Source organism: Citrus clementina, unplaced genomic scaffold (genome assembly GCF_000493195.1).
Source record: "Citrus clementina cultivar Clemenules unplaced genomic scaffold, Citrus_clementina_v1.0 scaffold_3, whole genome shotgun sequence".
Taxonomy (NCBI): Eukaryota; Viridiplantae; Streptophyta; class Magnoliopsida; order Sapindales; family Rutaceae; genus Citrus; species Citrus x clementina.
Genome location: NW_006262339.1, coordinates 11,495,365 through 11,513,479, shown reverse-complemented (window position 1 = coordinate 11,513,479; position 18,115 = coordinate 11,495,365). Strand labels below are relative to the sequence as shown.

General features: G+C 34.4%; 2 protein-coding genes across 2 annotated transcripts; both read left to right on the top strand.

The window, feature by feature from the left end:
* Positions 1-2,510: 2,510 nt before the first annotated feature.
* LOC18047577 lies at positions 2,511-4,036 on the top strand. The gene is made up of 2 exons (XM_006441029.2): positions 2,511-2,630; positions 3,529-4,036. Exon 2 carries the CDS (start codon positions 3,550-3,552, stop codon positions 3,937-3,939), a length of 390 nt encoding a protein of 129 aa, XP_006441092.1. The 5' UTR covers positions 2,511-2,630; positions 3,529-3,549; the 3' UTR covers positions 3,940-4,036.
* Positions 4,037-6,107: 2,071 nt separating this feature from the next.
* Positions 6,108-16,640, top strand: LOC18047576. Its single transcript, XM_024187930.1, has 12 exons — positions 6,108-9,033; positions 10,027-10,157; positions 10,573-10,672; positions 10,787-10,919; positions 11,020-11,083; positions 11,964-12,708; positions 13,171-13,497; positions 14,189-15,034; positions 15,116-15,188; positions 15,270-15,355; positions 15,885-16,004; positions 16,251-16,640. The coding sequence occupies exons 1-12, from the start codon at positions 6,466-6,468 to the stop codon at positions 16,323-16,325; spliced, it is 5,268 nt and encodes a 1,755-aa protein (XP_024043698.1). The 5' UTR covers positions 6,108-6,465; the 3' UTR covers positions 16,326-16,640.
* The last annotated feature ends 1,475 nt before the right edge of the window (positions 16,641-18,115 follow it).

The window sequence follows — 18,115 nt, the reverse complement described above, 5'->3', positions numbered from 1 at the left end:
GCATTAAAAATGTGGGCAAGACAAAGAAAGGTGTATAAAATAAATTTATGAAAAAGTAGGGTTTAAACTGTATTGTATTAAAATATTATTCATATTTTAAATATAATCATTTAAGTTTTATTATTTAATAAATTATAATAAATGTAGATTTATTAAATGTTAATTTTATTATATTTAAATAAAAATTTTAATTTAAATAATAATACGAGACAGTAATAAACCTAAATATTTAGTAAATAAATGATAATACATAATTAAATACCTAAGAGGTATTTTAATTTTATTTAATTATTTATTATTTAAAATATAAAAGTAAAATTTATAATTTAATATTATATTATTTTATAATATAATATGAATATACTATATTATAATAAATAATACATAGAAATAAATCATATTATAATATGATACCATTAGTAATATAACTTAATATTGTAATATTTTATTATTTAATAATAGTATTTCATTAAATCATTTTTATAGTATTATTTAATACTTAATTTCAAAAAATTAATAATAAAACCCTAAAAATTAATAAATTAAAAAAATTCATTTAATTTTTATATTAATATAAAATAATATTATTTTATATAATACAATCCATATTACACTAAATATAGTATTACATTACAAATTAATGTAACACGCTAATGCAATATAATTAATACAATGTAATGCAATATAGTGTGTCAAATGCACCCAAAAATTTTATTGAACTCTAACATTACAATTGATAAGAAATTAATTTGTTGTAACTTGTGGAGGTAGGTTTTTTTATTAACATCCAAGGAGCTCTACTTTAAAAATAAATTTTATAAAGGTATATGCATACTTTTATCTTTTTTTTAAAAAAAAAAAAGAGTTTGTTGTTAACTTTTTGGGGGGGGGGGTAGTAATTGCTAACAAGGTATGTTTTTTTTTTCAATTACCCTAATAACAACACAATTCACTTTCCATCCATAATCTTTTTTTGTTTTTGTTTTTTATTTTGGAGATTGGACACTCACATTTAAGATTATCTCCACTCGATTATTTTATAATTAAGGGAGGACTAAAATCAATCTTCATAATACAGATGATTAAAACTAATCTCATAATATTATTATAGAGACCCGAACTTTTAATCTGATTTGAGTGTAAGAGTTCTCCTACTAAACCAAAATTTCATTGATACCCATTTTAAATATTAAATTGTGCCAACTTAACTAATTGATAAGCCATTTGACAGCAAAAAAGAAAAGTTACTTTATCACAGATTTTAGTTTTTGCTATTTTAGCTATTATTAACTAACCAAAAAAATTATCCGAAGACCAAAAGAGAGCTACTTAATTTGTGTGCTGCGACTTGCGAAACTATTTGTAAAGCCTTAGAAGAGCGGGGGCCACCTCCAAAATATTTTGAAAATTGGAAAATTTCTTTTTTTGGAGTTAAGTGAATAGGAAATAATGCACGTTGCCAAATTATCATTGTTGGCCCCACAACAATCTGAGACGCACGTACGCACGTATGACAATTTACTTCATTAGATAACAAAAAGGCTCGAGAGATCGCAAAATTCTGATTTTTTTTTTTCAATTTCCCTCGAGATAGATGTGTGATTGAAGTGATGCAACATTGTCGTATTTTTTCATATATTAAAGATTTGAATAATATAATTTTTTAAATTTTTGCTGCAATATTCTTTTTTACATATTAATATTTTTAAGCTAAACTTTAAATTTATCCGATGAATATACTTCTAATCAAACATTTAAACAAGTACACTTTGTCCCATCAAACTGAAATTTTTATTTTCACTTTCGCCACTACTACGGTACTATTCGATGGATCTACTGCAGCTTATGGCTTATGAGTCATAGCTGTGACATCAAATATGCAATACCTCATAGTTGGGCACTATCAAGCATCAAGTAGTGAGAAAGTTATTAGAAGTCAGATAAGACATGATCATTTGTGAAATATCTTACTTCGGGTTATTTTAGTCATGGGCTACTTTTATTGATTTTATGGTAAATGCCGCCCAAAATATTTTTAAAAAATATTAAAAATATATTGTTATTTGGATTCAATTATGTTGTAACTGTACTAATAGATCTTTGGCCTAGTAGGAGAATCCTTGCACTTATAATGTTGAGTATAAGAGTTTGAGCTTCCATAAAAGTATTATGGGAGTTAATTTCAATCATCACTCAATTATTAAATAATTGAGTGAAGCTAATTTATTCCTCACGAAATGTGAATGGAGGGTTTAAAGAATCTGTTGTATAATCTGTTTGTAAATAATAATTGTTTAGACAGCGCTTCAGATGAGTACATGCCACGAAAAAAATTTTAATTATATAATTTATTTGTAAATAATAATTATCTGGGTAGCGTTTCAAAGGAGTACATGCTACGAAGAAGGTCTAAATTTGTATAATCTGTTATAGGCCTGTATAGCAGTATTTAAAAAAAAATACAAAGAAAAAAATTTGTAATTTTGAAAATTGACCCCATCCTCCTCCGAAGGTTTAAAAAAAAAAAGGTGTCCATAAAATCAACACGGAAGTCCAGAAGCGCAAGAGGGTTTTTGTGAGCTCCAAGGGACTGGCTTTCCATCTTCAGCAACTCAACATCTTTGGTTTCTGTAAGTTTCATTACACTCAAAACATTTCTCTTTTCGTTCGAAAGCTAGTATTATTTGCCTCTGCTTGTTTCCTCTTCCTTTTTCTAGGCAACCAAACAGAATCTTAGGTTATGAATTTCAACTTTAGCGTGATATATATATATTTAATTTAATTTAATTTAAATCGCACGTTGTCGTCGATCTGTTGCCATAAAAAGAAAACCCCAGCATTGCGTTTTGCGGGTTTACAAATTAATTATGTGTAAGACAATTTAACACTTTCTGTGCTCAAGTTGTTCGATAAAATGCCTGAGAGGGTTTTAAGTCGTCATCATGAAGTCTTTCTGAAACTTTGTGAGCTACTATTGATTCGGTTACATATATATATATATATTTTACTGCTTATAGTCATATCTGTTGATTCCCTATATGAGTAATAGTGCTGGCCATTATATATTATGTAGCTGATTTATCCCGAACATTGAACCCACTTGTTCGTATTCTGGCAACTTTGTTTGCATGCCTGTTTGATTTCTCAATGTCCTTCCTTGGTAGGGAAATGGATTTCAACTCTAAAATTGCACTAATGATTTGATAAAATGGACAAAGTTTTGTAGAAACTTGAAGGTAAAATTTGGTTTGGTTTGACCCATGAGTATTGACCAAATTAAATCGGTCTTTATTGAATGCCCTCAAGGAATAGTTGTCTTTTTTAAGCATCCACAAACATGGATGAGACTTATTGTATTGTTGCGGACATTTTGATATGGAGTCAAATATGTGTGTTTTAAAAGTCTCCTCAAACTTTTTCTGTCCTCTTGAGCAGGTTTATTAGTCGTTTCGTAAATTTAATATTTTGGTTTATAATAATGATTATGTCAAACTGATTAGCACGGTGTTTTTGTTTTCTCTCTTATAGACGTAACCTGGAAGTAAGTTAATGGCAGGGAAAGCAGCAAGTTCTGTGGCGAAGGCTGTTGCAGAATACCAGTATCCATGGCAGGAGAAGTTGGCAAAATACAAAGATGAACTAGCCAAGGGTGTGTGGGGTTACTGGGAGTTAGGGGCATGGAAGCCGCTCGGCATCAGTGCTCGTCGCAGAGCCAGACTCCGTAAGGAAGTTCTCATGGCAGGGCAGGATTGGCTGTATGATCCAGAGAGGAAAGAGATGAAAACCAAGAGGAAAGGGCACAAGGTTGATAGAATAGCCGCAGAGAAACGGGCAAACACTGCCAAATTGATGGAGAAAATGCCCGAAATCTTGTTGGACTACAAGAAGCGCCGGTGGGAGAAGAAAATGAAAGAAGAGGATAAAGCAAAAGAAAGATGAGTAAACTTGGCGTTTTAAAATCATGTTTTGTTCCCATTTCTTGTTTCAGACTGAACTTGGCATTAATGTGCTTATTATTATGATTATTCATGTTAAATTTTCTTGCTTGTTTTAAATAAAATTGGACCAACCTGAGTTCACACTACTTTTGGGCAAGGATATGTAATTACAATATTAATATGAATTTTCACGGTCAACTGCCACTTGGCAAAATGGTCTTCTCAGAACAAGAATTGAAGTGGGCCCGTTCAATTAAATGAGACCTAAATCGAATTGAACTTGTAACTCGAATCGAATTCAGTTCGGCTCAGTTGAAAATTAAAAATTTTGGTTTTCCTTTGTATTTCGTCCATATATATGTGTGTGTGTGTGTGTGTGCTGAACCCAATTTATTTGGAAGTTTTAAAATCAAATCAAAACTGAATTTTGAGCTGAATTGGTTTGATGGTTTGATTTTGGTCATTTCTTCCCACTCAGAGTTGGCACTTCGTCTCATTTAATTCTTAAAATTTTGAGTTTGAACTTCCTTTTATATTTTGAGCAGTGGATTATTTTTGAATTAACTCATTACTTGATTACACATTAAACGTCAGAGCAGTGATAATTAACCCCCTCAATTTATCTGTTTAAATTTCACGTTACAAATTTACTTAACTAATTTCCTAAATTACCCTCAATAAATATAATTATTATTTTCTCTCTCAAGCATTATCTTCATCCCCACTGTTTATTTTCATCATCTCTAACTGCATCATCACCATTACCACCATATTAAAATTACAACAACACAACGTTTTCAATTGCAATAAAAATCTAATAATCAAATTAAGATTACGAAATAGCTAGATCCACATAAGTCAAATCCAATAATTATAGTAAAACTAATACCCAGTTAACTGAGAGATGTAATAGAAGTATAGGTGAGAAAAAGTGGAGTGAATCACAATGTTTGGTACAATTTTCATCATATATTTTTTTAAATTTACTTTATTCTCCTTGTCTCTGGTGCTTGATCATGGCTATAAACATCAGAGAATGAAAAGAAAAGAAAAGAAAAGAAAAGAAAAGAAAAGAAAAAATAGTCAGACTGCATTCTTTATTGATTCCAAGATATTAAAGTTACGTGTCATCAGTCGTAGAACAAATTATTTTAATGGAATTACAGCACTTCACACTCACAGGAACATCCTCTAATTGATGGGTGATGGTGAATTTGGTGGTGAAAAAGACAAGTTGTGGTGATGCTGATATTTGAGAGAGAGACGTGGGAGAGAAATTAAAATAATAAGTAATTATTTTCAATAAGGTAATTCTATAATTAAAGTAAACTAAATTAAACGTGGGAGCTGATGAGATAAATTGACAGAGTCAATTATCACTATTCTAAATATTATGTGAATTGAGACTAAAAAATTCATGGCACGTTAAATATTGTATGAGTCAAATGATTGGATGGCACATTTGATTAGATATGATAAGAACTGTGATAAATAAGAGTAGCGGTATATATTTTAAATTTTTTATTTAAAAAATTATCTTAAATGATACGATATTTAATAATTAGTTGATGAGATAATATGATTAATTCATTTAGATCTTATAAAAAATTATCAATTATTTAATCAATGACACGTTATTTGATCAAATATAAAATATAAAATTTTAGATATTTATTATTACTTCATAAATAAAATTATTATTTTACAGGTCAGATATCACATGAATTGCAACAAATAAGATGAACACACGTTCGATATCAGATGAGTTGTGCCACGTAACTACATGCAAGAATAATAATATACACGTGTACTAGAAAACTAGTCCGTTTATCCCTTCTGTTTCAAAATTATTATTATATTCATGAAAAAATTATTTCCATAAACAAAAAATGAAAAAAGAATTTAAAAAAAAAAATCATTGTACGTAAAAATGGAAGTGAAGTACTTGCATAGGTATCATGAAGATGCCGCTCGAGCTGTACGTATTTGGGGGGGGGGGGGACCCCGCGGCTCGCGCACACATTCATTTACTTCTGTTCTGTCTTCACTCTTCGCAGAGTCATACATTTGTGTGATGAGGTGTCAGTCCCTCAGACTTTGTCTCCCAAATATTTCCGTTTCAAATTTATCATAATTTTATTTTTAATTTAATTTCATGACTCAATAAAAAGTAAAGAAAAAAGAAGTCTCCATAGATTCTGTCTGGACTGCTATATTTTAATATTGTTAGTGGGGCTAGTACTAGTACTGGTAGCCTAGAATCCATAACATTTTTTGTATTGGTATCATTGGCAAGCATTTAACTCACTGCATACAGTGTCACCCGTACCGTTTTGATTTTTTTTAAAAAAAATCAAGATTTTCATAGAATGAATCTAAACAGAGTCTTGATGATTCTGCTTGTTGAGAGAAAGAATGAATTCATAGCCTTCAGATGATGATGATGAGTGAGTGGAACAGAGTTGTACTGAAAGAGCTTTGAAAACAGGCAAAGACTTTATGTGAGGAAGGGAGACAAGAAGTGAGAATGGAGAACAAGAAGAAGAGTGAAAATGGTTGTGGAATCGAAGATGATGAGGAGAGTTTGCAGCTTTTGGGTGGGGATCGGGAAAATCAAGTGGGTTTGGCTTCTGCAGGTGGAGGAGGAGAAGAAGCTACGTGTCGGTTTGGTGCTGGTGGTGCTGCTGCTGGCGAAATTCTTGATGTTAAAGCTTTTCATCAGTTGTTTGGTGAAGATGGAGGTGGGAATCTTGTGAATGAAGATTTTTTACAGGTGGGTAAATCTAGTGTCAATGCTTGTGAGAATGGTGGTTTGGATTTTGCTAGTGAGCTATTTGAGGGTTTGTTTGGTGAAGTCAGTGGTGGTGGAAATGGTGGTGAAGGAATTGGCAGCCTTTTTGGTCAAGTTAATGGTAGTGGTGGTGGTGATGGAAATGGGGGTTTGGGATTTTGTGGAGAAGGGTTTGGGGGTCTGTTTGGGAGTGTTGATGATGGTAATGGAATCGAGCGTCTGTTTGGTGAAATAGCAGCAAGTGGAAATGCAAATGATGGTAAGAGTGCTCTGGTAATGCCAAAGCGTAAGCGTGGCAGGCCTGTGGGTTCAAAGAATAAGAAAAAGGTTCCTGCTTACCAAGCTGATATTGAAGGGTTAAGCAAAGTTGGTGAGGATGGGATTGAGGGGCCTATGAAGAAGCGAGGTCGGCCAAAGGGTTCTAAGAATAAGAGAAAGAAAAATTTTGATGAGCAAAATCAAGAATTTCCTGGTCAAATTGCAAGGGGTGAAGATCGTGATGGGAAAATTACTTGCAATATTGAACAGCCAATTGGAGATGGGAATGCGGAGCCTAAGTATAGGCAAGGTCAGTGTAGTGCAGTTGAGAGAGGTTACAATAGTGTTGTTGGTACTATTTTGCAGGCAGGTTCAGAGATTCAGAGGGATACTGGAATGCCCGTTGACGCCAGTTTTGGTGACGCAGCCGTAAGAGAGAATGTCAAGCCAAAGAAAAAGCGTGGACGACCAAAGGGTTCCAAGAGCAAGAAGCAGAAGCTGGCTGAAGGTAATCAAGAAATTGCAAGTGCTAAAGTTTGTGATGATACAATTACTTGCAATATTGAACAGTCAATTATTGGAGATGGGATTGTGGAGCCTAAGTATAGGCAAGCACATTCAACTGCAGTTGGTGAAGTGCATAGTGCAGGTGAGGGAGTTTACAATGGTGTTGTTGGGACTATTTTGCCGACAGGTTTGAAGATTCAAAGGGATAGGGGAATGCCAGTTAACGCCAGATTTGGTGATGGAGTGGTTAGAGAGAATGTCAAGCCAGAGAAAAAGCGTGGACGACCAAAGGGTTCCAAGAGCAAGAAGCAGAAGTTGGCTAAAGGTAATCAAGAAATTTCCAGTGATATTGTATGTGGTGTTGGCGATTATTATAGTAATGTTAGACTTGAGGGTTTGGAGAACCAGAGGGTTACTGCTGTAAATGAGGAATACGGGATAGTGAACGTTGAAGCTAGTAATGGTGATGGAGCTGATTGTGTGACAGCTGGGGCAAAGGATAAGCCTGCCTGGCTACAGGTTTTTAACAATACGAAGAACCATTTTGCTGGCGTTGTTTATGAGGTGCCTGTTGAAATTTTGGTAGGTGATAATGCCTGTGACCAGAATTTTAGGCCTCTGGATTTAGAGAATAAGAGGACTACATGTGGAGGTGATGAAAATAGGAAAATGAATGTTGAAGCAACTGAAGGTGAAGCTGTGAATTCCATGCCGAGGAAGAAGCGTGGCCGGCCAAAAGGTTGGAAGAAGAAGAAGGAAATTGTTGGTGCTGAAGAAATTATTCAACCGCTGTCAGGCGGAGACAATTTTGTACTGTTAAAGAGAAAGCGAGGCAGGCCAAAAGGTTGGAAGAAGAAGAAGGAAATTGTTGGTGCTGAAGAAATTATTCAACCGCTGTCAGGCAGAGACAATATTGTACTGTTAAAGAGAAAGCGAGGCAGGCCAAAAGGTTGGAAGAAGAAGAAGGAAATTGTTGGTACCGAAGAAATTATTCAACAGCTGTCAGGCGGAGGCAATATTGTACTGTTAAAGAAAAAGCGAGGCAGGCCTATGGGTTCTAAAAAAAAGAACAAAATTCTTACCAGTGAAGAAAATCGCAGAATGCCTGGCAATATTGTGTGTGATAATAGTTCTGGTCATAAGAATGTACTTCCAGTGAGCTTAGAGAGAACAAGCATGGCAAAAGGAGAAGAAAAACAGCAGGTTGGGGATGTGCAGAAGAATGATTGTGGTAATAAGAAGCCATGCAAGCGAGGCCGAGGAAAGGATGGAAAGAATAAGAGAGCAGTTTTTTATGGGAAAGCTTTGAATAGGATTTTAGCGAAGAAGCATCAAAATCAGAGACCTCCTACTAAGATAGGAGAGGAAAAGGGAAAATATATGAAAGTGAAAAGGGGTTGTCTGGTTGAAGAAGGAAGTGATATCGGCCATGGAGATATAAATACATGCAAGTTATCAAATGACTCTGTCAAAATTGAAAAGAGGACTAGAGGAAGACCAAGGAAAATTTGCAACCAATCAGAAAACTCAGAGTCAATCGTGAGTTCTTCCAAATTCATCATTTCTCATATGCCATTGTGCGGCTTGTTAATAATCACTTATCACTGCTAAAACATTTAGAGGCTAGGTCAATTAGTGCTGTCGGTGAATTAACTTCTTAAACTAATGAATTGGGAAAAATGTACTCAGTAAACCTTATGTTTTGGCATTCCTAGTAAGTTAATGCTCAATAACACGATACTGCTCCTTGATTTGTCAATCATACAATGTAAATATCTAAAAATTTTCATGCAACAATTCTCTGACAACAGAATACTTTATATACCCGATAGTACATTTTCTTTTGGTGTGACTAATCATTCAGGTAGTGCGTTTGTGGGTAGTTTTCACCAACTAAACTCAAAGCAACTCATAACCTAGCCAATGTCAACTCACCCTAGAGCAGAGATTACAGCCTATATATCAAATTTAAGGCAGTTATGATGTGAATTAATCATGTTCAATCGCGCCAGCTTGAATGATCATGTTTTCTTATGTCGCCCCCCCCCCCCCCCCTCCTTTCTGTCTTTGTTTATTGTGATCATTGTTTCACATGCTTTTAAATGGCTTTGTTGTGGGAACAGATATTGGCATTGTTTTCTGGTTGATCCTGTAAGCCATTCAGCTGGAATTTTCCAATAAGTGTATGTGATCATAGAAGTAACCAGACATCTTTATTGCTATCACTGCCCCTTTGTGATAGTCTGATGTCATGAGTGGAACTGAACCTTTTTCTTGCCAGAAGCATGAGAGATTGTTTAAATAATGGTTAAATTGGTGGAAATTGGATTTTGTATGCTAGGAGTGCTATTTGCACGCAGAAGTGGGGAAAGAACAGAATTATAATTCTATCTTTTCTAATTGCAGATTGAAGAATTATCTTCTATCTACTTTTACTGTAGTTCTTATTGGCATATCTGTTGATTCTCCATGTCAATGCCACACCCTTCCAATTTTTATTTGTAATTTACTGTGACTGGGTTTCTGTATTAGGATGCTACCAGCTGCAAAAAGGAGCAGAGGGGTTTGATGTGCCACCAATGTTTGAGGAATGATAGGAGTGATGTTGTCGTTTGTGCCAATTGCAAAAGGAAACGCTATTGCTATCAATGTGTTGCAAAGTGGTAACAATGTCTGACTCTTATTAAAAATAAAAATAAAAAATAAAAAAAAAATGTAACAACCAGGACTCCTGGACAGTAGATTATTTGATTTTATGAGGGAGAAAAAGGATATCATTTCCGCAAAAAATAATTACATTTTGCAAATCTTTTTTTCTCTTGAAAAGTGCAGTTAAACAACCATTGGTTTAAACATGACTATTGAACTGTAAATTTACTTGTTTATCGTTTAATTTCTCCCAGCATCTTTTGGTTAGAACAATAGCATTAATGTCAAGTTTTCAACAAAGTTAATCATGGTTATGAATTGCTTCTTATTTGATGCTTAGTTGAGAGAAAGTGTTACTTTAGATGACGCTTTGTTATTTTTCTAATTTATTGTGCAACTCCTGATACTGTTTTTGAAGAACTGAATTAGGTACCCAGAGAAAACAAGAGAGGACATAGAGATTGCCTGTCCTTTCTGCAGGGGCAATTGCAATTGCAGAGTATGCCTTAAACAAGATTTAGATGTTCTGGTTCGTGTGTTCAGATTCTTTTTCTTCTTTTCTTTTATTTGGTCAACATAATTTAGTTTGAATTCAGAGCATTTTTTCCTTTATAATTTCAAATAATATATACGATTCTGATAGGCTGGGCACCAAGAAGAGGATAAAAATATCAAGTTGGAAAAGTTACTTTACTTGCTACAAAAGACGCTACCTCTCCTGAGGCATATTCAACAGGAGCAGAACTCTGAATTGGAAGTAGAATCCAAAATCTGTGGTATTTTAGTCGGATAAGATCACATATTGCAAGTTTTGTTCTTTTCACTAGATAGATTGCCGAAATTCTTATCATTGTGTTTGGTCCATTCATTCCATAGGTATCCAGTTGACAGAAGATCATGTGAAGAGATCTGTACTGGACGATGATGATCGAGTGTATTGGTATCATCTCATGATCTCTGAAATGCATAGTGTCTTCATCCTTAAAACTTTGTTTGGCAGCAGCTTCTAATCGTTGGAAAAGTGTGGTATATCAGAGGAAAACACATTTTTGTCTTTAGTATGTTGATGCTATATTATGTATTGCCCGTACTGTGTCAACAGGGTAGACATGAGTCTGCTATGAGGCTCATGCTTAATGCTAAAGGAAGTTAGTGACCTTGTTTGCTGTTAAATTGAATTAAACTTAGTAATCAGGATCAAAGATCCATTTAAGAGCAATTTTTAATTTCTTTTACCTGAAGATAGAAAGGTTTGAAGGAAATGATTTTTTTTCTTTCCTTTCAGATTTCCTTTTTTTAATACCTTGTTTATATCTACTCTTTGATGTCTTTTCTACTTTATTTTTTTCTCTTTCTGCGCAATTGTTTTCCTGAAAAAAATTTTGTTGGTTGAATATTTGAATTGCATGTTCTTAACTTCTAAAATCTAGTCTTTATTGTGGTGGAGGATTAGATTTGTTGCATAGGATTGTCTATCTTTGATGAAATATTCTTGCTTTTCTTTGCTGATCCTGGTAGATTTCTGCTTCCCTAAGTGGCAGTGACTAATGTGATTTCATATATCCATGCTTTGCGGAAACATTATGTAAAGGAGTTCAGACTGTTAACAGATTTCTTGTTCCTCTTTCAATGTACGAATTGTACATTAGAGATATGTTCCTTCATTTTTGTTTACTAGTTTATTTTCTCTTTTGAAACACGGCTGTTCTTTTTGCTGTGTTAGGTGGTAATATTATGTGTTAAAGTAAACATCTGCATTCATAACTTTTTAATATATTGCAATATAAAATTTGTAACCATAATCTTTTCCTATATGGCAGTGACAATTGCAGTACATCCATTGTCAATTTCCACAGAAGCTGTCCAAATCCTGATTGTTCCTATGATCTCTGTCTCACTTGTTGTTGGGAAATAAGAAAAGATATTCAGTCTGGAGATAAGGAAGCAAAATCTTCTCAACAGCAAGTTTTTGAAAAAGTGCGTGGTCAAGTGGCAGAATTGAATGGCCAAAATTCTGTAAATTTTGGAACAGATGATTGCGTGGCTGATATGTCTTGTAAATTTCTTGATTGGAGAGCAGAGCCTCATGGTAGGATCCCCTGTCCTGCCAAAGCACGGGGAGGTTGTGGGACTCAAATGCTTACCCTTAGACGCATTTTTGATGCTAATTGGGTTAGCAAATTGATTACGACTGCAGAAGATCTGACTTTCAGTTATCGTTCACTGGATGTCAATGTTTCTCAAGGATGTTCTTTGTGTCGTCCTGTTGATTCTGCTGAAAATGGAACAAAACCTCTTGAGGTAAGGCAGGCAGCTTATAGAGAGAACAGTCAGGACAATTATCTGTACTGCCCAAATGCAATCCAATTGGGAAACAGTGCAATTGAGCATTTTCAAATGCACTGGATCAGAGGGGAACCAGTTATTGTCAGAAACGTACTTGAAACGACTTGTGGACTTAGTTGGGATCCGATGGTCATGTGGAGGGCCTTTGTCGGGGCACGGAGGATATTAAAAGAGGAAGCTCACAAGGTTAAAGCCATTGATTGTTTGGAGTGGTGTGAGGTATGCATTTCGATTTTTGCATGCTAAGCTGCACTTTTGCAATTTCTGATATCATACATTTATGAATTTTATTTTCTTTCCTTCGGCGTGATGCATGCTGAATGATGAATTTTTGTATGATATATCCTTTTATCTTGGTAGTCATCTGAAAATGATATGCCTTCATTTGCCGGTTGAGCCTATCCTAAATAGAATCTTTTCTCGGATCTCTTCTTGTCCTCTTGGGCTCCACATGCTAGGCCTATTCTTTTGTTGAGCTTAAATGTGAAGAGATTGTTAGGAATCATATATTGACAAATTCTTGAGTTTGACATAGTTTCATTTTCTTGTTGGACAATTCCACCTAATAGCTTTAACTTTCATGTTGCTCAATCAGGTTCTAACAGCTTGAAAACTTTTCTACTGGAAGTTGCCTCCAGTTTTAACTACAATCTAACGATATGTTTCCTCTTGGCACTACAGGTTGAAATTAATATTTTCCAGTTCTTTAAGGGGTACTTAGAAGGTCGAAGGTACAGGAATGGATGGCCAGGAATGCTGAAGTTGAAGGATTGGCCTCCATCAAATTCATTTGAGGAGTGTTTGCCAAGGCATGGTGCTGAATTCATAGCTATGCTTCCCTTTGCTGATTATACCCATCCAAAATCTGGTCCATTGAATCTTGCCACAAAGCTTCCTGCTGTTTTAAAGCCTGACTTGGGACCCAAAGCATACATTGCTTATGGGTCTTCGGAAGAACTTGGAAGAGGTGATTCAGTGACGAAACTACATTGTGACATTTCTGATGCGGTATGCTATTTTTATGTATAAATTATTGAACCTTATCTTCATGATTATGGTCCCGTTTTGGCATTATTCCTGGTTTCTACATGCTCCTAGTTCTTCCATCACTATAGAATAATAATTTATTGAAAATCTAACTCAAAACATGGTTTGTAAGATTTGGAGATGTCCTAAAGTAAGTTAACAGTTGCATTGCGCTTAGAGATGCTTGTGGTGGTGATAGTTTGGAGGTTGAATAACTGATGAGAATCTTCTGTTATCGTTACGAACAGTAGAAGTCCTTATCTAGCCTTTCTTTGTCTTTTCCAGTAAGATATGGTTTCGCAAATCCAGGATAAGCCTTGTTTTCTTTCACCTGCGGAACTACTAGATGTTAGTCGCATATTTGGACTATATTAAATAAAGCCAATATTTGGTGACTGACAAAACCAATTAAAATAAATATGGTGATTTATTTATTGACTCGGGGAAGCTTTTAATCGTGGTTCACTGTTAAAAGCTTAAATTTGGTCAATCATACTAATATTAAATTCTTAATATAACTGATACATAGAATTTAGTGGGTTCTACAATTTTCTTCTTTATACTCTTATGGGTATTGGCTAATAAATGATTTACAGTGTCACCCATAAGGTTAAGGTCTCTTTCCACTATTAGGCATTACAAAGTCATGTCTTCTATTTGGATTTCCATTTAGGTCAATGTTCTGACTCACACAGCTGAAGTGAAGATTCCCCCATGGCAACAAAAAATCATTAAAAATTTACAGAAGAAATATGATGCTGAAGATTTGGACAAGCTTTCAAGTCGTGTGCCAAATGCATCAGGTAGAGTGGGAAGGAAGCCACAAAAAAAACCTCCAAAAGAAAAAAACCCTAAAGTGAACACCACTGGGAGTGACTCCTTAATGGAGCATTTTAATTTAGAGGAAAAGAAACAAGATGGCATACAAAACACATCCCAAGAGGGAGAATATTCAAAAGGGTTGGATGCCCTGTGGTTAACTCCAAAAAGGAGAGAATCTGCTCTGGGGCAGTCTGATTTTCATGGTCCAAAACCAGACCAGGGTGAGAGGGATGCAGCTTCAGAGTCCTTACCAGACAACAGGATTCAGAGCTATAATAATTGTCTGGATGATGCTAGGGCTAATCCCTCCTTTCCAAATGGGATGGATACAGGGCACAGCTGTGCTGCAGTTGAAGAATTTCAACCTGCCCATGCACTTGAGGGTAACCATGAAACAGTTGAGGGAAGTGTGTGCAATCAAGACCATCCTTATGATGTAGCAGGGAAAACAGAACTTGTCAAGGGTGAAGGGTCTTTGGAGGCAACTTATTCAGATGATGGAGTTGATAATGAAGCATCAATTGAGTCCGATGTGAATGCAGAAAGAGATAATTTTCTGGATAATCACATGACAGATGTTGTATATGGTGGTGCTGTTTGGGACATTTTCCGTAGGCAGGATGTACCCAAATTGATTGAGTACTTACAGAAGCATCAGAAAGAATTCCGCCACATTAATAATCATCCTGTGACTTCTGTATGTATCATTCCCTACCAATGCTGTCAATATCATTGTCATCAATATTGTTTTAAGTTGATTGTCTTGTGCTTGCCTCAGGTTATTCACCCCATTCATGACCAGACCCTTTTTCTAAGTGAGAGACATAAAAAGCAGCTGAAGGAGGAGTTTAGTAAGATATATTATCAATCAAGTCATTTTTACCTTTATACAAAGATGCCATACTGGTGTGTAACCTCCAATAACTTTTCAGATGTTGAACCTTGGACATTCGAGCAACATCTTGGTGAGGCTGTTTTCATTCCTGCTGGATGCCCACATCAAGTGAGAAATAGAAAGGTGAGATTCTTGTCAATTGGGAATCTAGGCAATTTTTTTTTTTCCTCCCTCCTTTAGTCATCTCTTGTTGATTTGCTGGTTGCTTGTCATCAGCCCATATAGATATTAAACAACTTAAAATTTTCATTCCTGTATAGGTTATTCAATTTGAGCCCCATTTCTCTTGGTAATTGCATGAAAGTCAGATTTTTCATTGTCATAAGAAATTTGGTAGCCACTATCCATATGTTTTTGGAATTTATCTGGGAATTATGAAAAAGAATAAGATGTTTGGAGTCAGCATTATTGCAACTTTGTAAATTTGTTAGATAAGTTGATACGATGTAGTTGTCCCAACAGATTAGCCTAGTTGGTCAGATCTAAGGATCAGTCCCCTCTGTAACAACCTCGGAAGGGGACTTAATATTAATTTATATTATTAGAACTACCAGTAAGATCCCAATTCTCATGATGTTAAGTTTCTACGCTGGGCCTTAATCTGGATTTATGTGTCTAATTAAGTTTTAAACTGTATCATATTCTTTTGCAGTCCTGCATTAAAGTGGCCCTCGACTTCGTATCCCCTGAAAATGTTCAAGAATGCATTCAGTTGACTGAGGAGTTTCGTTTGCTTCCAAAAGGTCACAGAGCAAATGAAGACAAATTAGAGGTATTTTTTTCTTTTATTGTCATTATTATTTTTCTGCTACATAATATGTTGTGAAACAAGATGGATTTTTACCAAAAACAGACTCCCCCAAGTCTTGCTTTTAGCTTCTAGCATCAATACCATGCATGACAATGATGACCGACTTGTTCTGAAGGAATCACGTTGGGTTGTTATGTTGTAGTGAGTACTCAGAAGTGCTGGTATACGTGAATCAGCAGCACACTTACAGAATCTTTCTTATTATAGGTAAAGAAGATGGCATTATATGCCGTAAGCGCAGCTGTAAGTGAAGCCCAAATTCTTACTTCGAAATCCGAGTGAGACCGGTTGTGTTGTTTACCTCACCACCATCTACTGGCAGTCTCCATTTTGGTAGAGATTGTTTTCTGGGAGATCTAATTGGCAATCTGTAATTGTCTTTCTAACAGCTGCGGTGGCACACAAAATTGTTACAACTTAAAAATGTATGCCTTGATTGACACTTGACAGATATCTGTACTCATTGAGAAATTCTCATGTGGTTACCAAGGAAATTGTCATTTTTTGGCGGGTAGTTTGTGAAATCTTCATTGGATCCAGCATTCTTCTTTTCTTCTTTATAAAACTGAAATTGAAGAGAAGCAAGTGTTAATGTGAACGGGGTTCGTACTCCAATCTTTTGTTTTCAACCTATTAAATTTTATCAAGAAGTAATTGGCGATTTGGCATCATCCGTTCGTGAATTAAAGAAGAAAAAATAATTATCTTCAAAATCATCTATGAAGCATGCAAAAATATATTTATCCACCAGCATTTGGCTAATGCTGTGATGAATTGTTTGAATATGATTTATGAAAGGGAGAAACCTGTGGTGCAACTGTGGTATTGTGCCACAGTTGCATCCAGCTGTTGGATATCAATAGACTCAATCAATTCAAGTGTATACAACGGTTGGATATAATTATGGTACGGTACCACAGTTATATCGTAGTCTGATTCTTATGAAAGATGTATTTTACAAAAAAATTTCGTTATCAATACCTAAAAAGTATAAAATAATACAATTAGTTGTTTTTATTACGTGTTTTAAAGGCAATTGTTAAGTTAAGCTGCTGTAAGTTAGCAACAATCAATTCGACATGCGTCAAATCTTGTCGCATGCAATAATCAATCCAAAAGTCTGATTCATAATAATGTTTGGACCTCTGAAAAAATCTTTATAATTCGACGTGTGTCAGAACATCAAGAGTTGACTTCTCTTAAGTCTTTATTTTTTTTCTCAATTAGTTTCTCTTTGTTAAACGAGTAGTCAAGATTAAACTTTAAATTTTAGTCTCTCTTTGTTAAAAGAGTAGGCAAGATTGAGTTTTTAATTTTGGTACTGGTAATCAAGTTATTTTTTTTTATTTTTTTGGGTAATTATCCACTGATCACTTATTTTTTTATTTTTCTAAAAATACAAAATTTTTTTTTACAGCGCTTTATCTGAAATTAACATTTTTTTCACTTGTCCACTTTCGTTATAACACAGTTAGAATTTTGTTAATATCATAAGTATAAAATTATCATTTCACAATGACATTATTTAAAGATAGAAGTGGATATGTGTAAAATAATATAACTTTAAGTGAAGTTTAGTAAAAAAAAATTAAGAAATGTGTAATTTTAAAAAATACAAAAAAAAGTAGTCGATGAATAATTGCTCTTTTATATTTGGGGTAAAAAAATTATTTACACAATACTCCGTTAGTTTTCTTAACAGTTTGAAGATGAAAGTGGATAAGTGTAAAATAATATAGTCTCGAGTAGAGTTCAATAAAAAAAAATTAAGAATTATGTATTTTTTAAAAAGTGTAAAAAAAATAGATGGTCGGTGGATAATTATCTTTTTTATAAGAAGTCATTTTTAAATTAAATTTAAAAAACAAGAAGAGATTAGGATTTTTAAAAAAATTAAGAAGAGCATCTTAAACCCTAAAAAATAAATATATTAATTGATTGGTCTTATTTATTTTGTCTTATTGTTAATTTGATATTTCATATCTTTTTGGAAATAATAAAGTTTTTTTTTTAATATCAAACGGAGAAAGAAACAACCATAAAATGCCGTCTCGGGGTGCAAAACATGAAGT